The 5,009-nt window shown below is 41.4% G+C and overlaps 1 protein-coding gene across 1 annotated transcript; it reads left to right on the forward strand.

The window, feature by feature from the left end:
• The first annotated feature begins 3,784 nt into the window (after positions 1-3,784).
• On the forward strand, positions 3,785-4,752 carry LOC135321416 (cytochrome c oxidase subunit 8C, mitochondrial). The gene is made up of 2 exons (XM_064486410.1): positions 3,785-4,015; positions 4,645-4,752. The coding sequence occupies exons 1-2, from the start codon at positions 3,896-3,898 to the stop codon at positions 4,735-4,737; spliced, it is 213 nt and encodes a 70-aa protein (XP_064342480.1). The 5' UTR covers positions 3,785-3,895; the 3' UTR covers positions 4,738-4,752.
• The last annotated feature ends 257 nt before the right edge of the window (positions 4,753-5,009 follow it).

The following is a 5,009-nucleotide window of genomic DNA, read 5'->3' on the forward strand; positions in this document are numbered from 1 at the left end:
ATTTAATAATTTAATGTCCTCTTTTGAATTGATCCCTTAATGACTATGAAATGTCTCTCTTCATTGTACTAAAATTCTTTGTGATAACATTTACTTTGCCTGAGAGTGTAGCCACTCCAGCTTTCTGTAATTAGTATTTCCATGATATATCTTTTCCATCTTTTTACTTTTAGTCTATTTATATCTTCATCTTTAAGTGAGTTTCCTGTAGGGAGTATATAGGTGGATCTTTTTAAAAAAAATCTAACATGGCAGTCTTTGCCTTTTATTACCTACATGTATTTACATTTTGTGTAAATAGTCTAAAAATACAGTCATCAACCATGTGGCCCAGGCTAAGAGATGTCAATTGAAATATATAATTTGTCACCCCAAAACAATTTCAAAATTTCAAGTTTTTAATCTAAACTTTTCAGATATCCAAGGAGATATGGAGGCCACACAATTTTTCTCAAAATTCTCCTTCAGTTTTCCTTCTACTTTCCCTACATAGTGCAATTCTTGCACTCCTTTCTTTTCAGCTCTTCAGAAAATTGCACCCACTAGTGTCTTGAGCTTCTTGTCCTTTGTCCATCCTGTTTCCTCCTGATACTGCATTACAAGAGTTCAAAGAAATAGTTCTGACCCCTTCCACCCCCATCTTGAAGGGTGAGGGAGAGAAAAATACTGAATAGGCAAAACTAGAGTCCTCTTTTGCCCATAGAGGGAGAGGAATGTCTGGGAACAATTATACATTAACATCTCTTGTCCAGCAGTGCTGTCCCGTAATCTCATGGCTACAAACAGGTGTCCAATACTTAAGTGTGCCATCATGCATTCATTCCCTCTCTTCACAAGCTAGTGCCTCCCTTTCCTATTTTGTCAGCTTCTACTGTGCAGTAGAGGGTATTATTCCTCTCAGCATTTAATCCTTCACTCTCTCCAGTGTCTTTAGTTGGGAAAGGAAAAGAGATGGCCAAGACGCATATGAAAAGATGTTCAACATCACTAATCAGAGAAATGCAAATCAAAATCACAATGAGAAGGGGGGAGGGATAAATTAGGAATTTAGGATTAGCACATACAAAGTACTATATACAAAATAGATAAACTACAAGGTCCTACTGTATAGCACAAGAAACTATATTCAATAGCTGGTAATAGCTTATAATGAAAAAGAATATGTATATATGTGTAACTGAATTACTATGCTGTACACTGCAAACTAACACATTGTAAATCAACTATATTCCAGTTTAAAAAAATTACAGAAAAAACCCTCAAGTAGTCCAAAAGGATAAAATTAAATTTGTTTTAAAAAGGGCACCCCCCCCCCACAATGAGATATCACCTCACACCTGTCAGAATGGCTATTTTCAAAAAGACAACAAATAGCAAGAGTTGGTAAGGATGTAGAGAAAAGGGAACCCTTGTACCCCTTTGGTGGGAATGCAAGTTGGTGCAGCCATTGTGGAAAACAACATGGAAATTTCTCAAAAAGCTAAGAATAGAACTACCATATGACACAGCAATTCCACTTCTGGCTATATGTCTGAAAAAAACCTAAAACACTAATTCAAAAAAATACATGCACCCCAATCTTCATAACAGCAATCTAAGTGTCCATCAAAAGATAAATGGATAAAGAAGGTGTGGTATGTACACGTGCGTGCGCACACACACACACACACACACACACAGGAATACTACTCAGTCATAAAAAGAATGAAAATTTGCCACTTGCAACAACGATAGACTTGGAAGGTATTATGCTAAGTGAAATAATTCAGATAGAGAAAGACAAATTCTGTGTGAAATCACTTATATATGAATTCTAAAAAATAAAACAAACTAGCGAGTATTACAAAAGAGAAACAGACTCACAGATATAGAGAATAAAGTAGTGGTTACCAGTTGGGAGAGGGAAGAGGGGAGGGACAAGGTAGGGGGTAGGAGACTAAGAGGTATGAACTACTACACATAAAATAAATAAGCTACAAGCACAGAGAATTGTACAGCACAGAGAATATGGCCAATATATTATAATAACTTTAAATGTTGTATAATCCATAAAAATTTTCAATCCCTATGTTGTATACCTGAAACTAATATAATGTTATAAATTAGTATACCTCAACAAAATAATCAGTAAGAATAAAAAAGTAAATTAATTAAGGTATAATTGACATATAACATTATTTTAGCTTCATGTGTATAATAATTTGATATTTATATATATTGAGAAATGACCCCTACCACAAGTCTAGTTAACATCCATTACCATACATAGTTACACATTTTTTTCCTTGTGATGAGAATTTTTAAGAACTAAAACTTTATTAATGAGACATTTTGCATTTTTTTCTTACAAAATGCAATCTACTGAATGTTTATGTTTCCCCTCAAATTCATATGTTGAAATCCTAACTTCCAGTATTATGGTATGAGGAGTTATAGCCTCTGGGAGATGATTAGGCCAAGAGTAGAGCCCTTCTGAATGGTGTTACTGCCTTATAAAAGAGACCACAGAGAGCTCCCTTGCTCCTTCCACCCAATGTGAGGATTCAAGAAGACAGAAGAGAGAAAACAGAGGAAAGGATATAAATAATACATGGAAGTAGATCTCTAGAGCTAAAGAAAGATCCAATTCTATATGAATTGACGTCTCACCACTGCAATTCTATATGAATTGAAAAAGAACCACAACTAGCCATAAGTTAGAGAAACTTCACAAGTCCAAAGACCAAAAGATTCCAAGCAGAAAAAAAGAGGCTACAGCAAAGGAGTGAGAATCATATTAGATCACACTTCTTATCAGTTACACTAGATGCTAGAAAACAAGCAAAATTCCCTTAAAATTCCTGTAGGAAAATGATTTTAAGCCTAGAGTTCTATACCCAGCCAAATTAGCGTTTAATTGTGGGGCAAAAAATTTTTTTGACTTCCAAGGACTGAGGAAACATATCACCTAAGACCCTTTCTGAAAGAACTGCTTAAGGTTGTACTTCAGCAAAATGAAACAGGAATCTAAAAAAAAGAGGAAGATATCAGGTAGCAGAAACAAAGCAACGTAAAGAAATCCTAGAATGCTAGTTGTGTAGTAAGTTTAAAATGAAATAGTGTGAAGAAACTAGATCATCTTAGAGAGTAGATAAAAGTTTACCATGACATTAAATTTGAAAACCACAATATATTCCATTTTTCCTTCAAGAGCTACAAGTTTGGTGATATACAATCACATCGTCTTCTTTACTGGAGCCAAACCGTGTATTTGATCATGCCATGAATATTTTTTATATTATCAGTATATGGCAGATACTTGTTCTTGATTTTCAATGTTGGGAATTAATTTATACACAGTGTATGGAAAATTTAACTTAACATTAGAGAACAGAAACAAATGCTATAAATTCTGCCAGTGAGAAGTAATGGCATGTTGAGAGGTACAGGTAGGGAGGAAAGAAAGATAAAGGGAAGTAAATGTAGGGGTATTTAGTACCTCGACTTACCCAGCAGAAAATCGTGATACACTGTGTCGTAGGGCTGGGGGGCTGGGCAGGGCAGGTAGAGGAGAGGGCAGTGTGGGAAGGGTAGGAAGCTGGGTTTGGGGGCACAGGGATGGGGGTCTAGGCGGTGGGATGCAAGGAGAGGTGCATGAGAACTAGGAGAGTTCCTGTGTGAGGGCGGGGCATAGCCGGGTGGTGAGCGGGGGGGCGTGGCAGGGGCGTGGCTTGGCAGGGTAAAGGAGAGGGGGTGGCGGGGTGAGGGACCCCCTCCGTGGTCCAGGCGCTTGCGCAGACCATTCCATCGCCCAGCTCTGGAGCCAGCGCAGCCAAGCGGTGCCTCGCCTCACTTCACCTCAGCCTGCCTGGCCGCGCCTCGTGTCTTCGCCTCGCGTAGCCTCACCGGACGAGTCATGCCGCGCCTGCCTGTTCTCTGCCTGCTTCCCCGCCGCCGTGTGACCCTGCTGGTTCTGCAGCGCAGCCAACGCCAGGCCCACTCGGATCCTCCGAGCCAGCACCCGGTGTCGACCATGGTGAGTTGGGGCCCACCCGCCAGGGCGGCGCAGACGGCACGCGGCGAGCGGGAGCGCGTGGCCGAGGCGGTGGGCGCCCCGATGGCTGGAGGCGGGGAGCAGGAGGGCTGCCCCTCCGGTGGGAGACTTCGGTGGCCTGGCCGCGGTTAGGGGGCCCGGGGCGGCGTCGCGGTGAGGGCGCCGAGGCTGGGCTGGAGGTGGCGGGAAGCGGGGACCTGGAGGAGCGCGCGGGCGTCAGAGGCTGGGACCATGGTCGTCGGTACCTTTTACGGGCACGACGTCCGAGGCGCAGAGCCGTCGTTGCACCTCAGAATGTCTGCCACCTTCGAACGCCCTTTTCATTGCTGAGATCTAGCATTTCCCCTAAAACGTTGGTAATCCTGGGCAGCGTCTAGCTTCCAGAGTTCAAAGGTCAGAACTGGGGAACCTTGAGAAGGAAAATTAATTTTCTTCAAAAATTTCTATTGGGTCGTCTAGGAACGGAGTTCTTGCTTTTTAGATTTCGCTAGGCCCCTGTTTCGAGGAAAATGGCAAATTCCTCCAAACGTTTAAAGCGGTTTTTGTTAGCCAGCGAGTGACTGTACCAGGAAGCCGTACTCGCTAACAGCGCTTTTCATCTTCTTTTCCAGGAGGTGGCTATTGCCCTCATGGTGCTTTTTACTGCCTTCTTAACCCCCAGTGGGTATGTCTTGAGCAATCTGAACCACTTCAGAAGAGACTAGCTGGAAGAAGATGTAGAGCTGCTGTTAACGTCCTACCAACTTTCAGAAAATGCTATGGCTTCTTTAAATGATTGAAATTGCTTAGTTTGGTTGATGGTGCAACTGTTGTGGGTTATTCACTTTCATAACCATATGCTTATGGTAAATATTTTGCACTTTTTTAGTATTGTGCATTATAGGAAGAGTTGCATAGTCATTAAAATGTTAAATAAACTTCAGACATTTGTTCATGCTTGCTATAATGTGTGATCCCAGGTTATTTTATAAACATC

This window comes from Camelus dromedarius, chromosome 5 (assembly GCF_036321535.1).
Source record: "Camelus dromedarius isolate mCamDro1 chromosome 5, mCamDro1.pat, whole genome shotgun sequence".
NCBI classification, from domain to species: Eukaryota; Metazoa; Chordata; class Mammalia; order Artiodactyla; family Camelidae; genus Camelus; species Camelus dromedarius.

Excerpts from the sequence above, each read along its gene's own strand:
- LOC135321416 (XM_064486410.1), top strand. The coding sequence starts at position 3,896 with ATGCCGCGCCTGCCTGTTCTCTGCCTGCTTCCCCGCCGCCGTGTGACC. Across the intron at positions 4,016-4,644 it reads AGCACCCGGTGTCGACCATG|GAGGTGGCTATTGCCCTCAT; the intron begins GTGAGTTGGGGC and ends CTTCTTTTCCAG.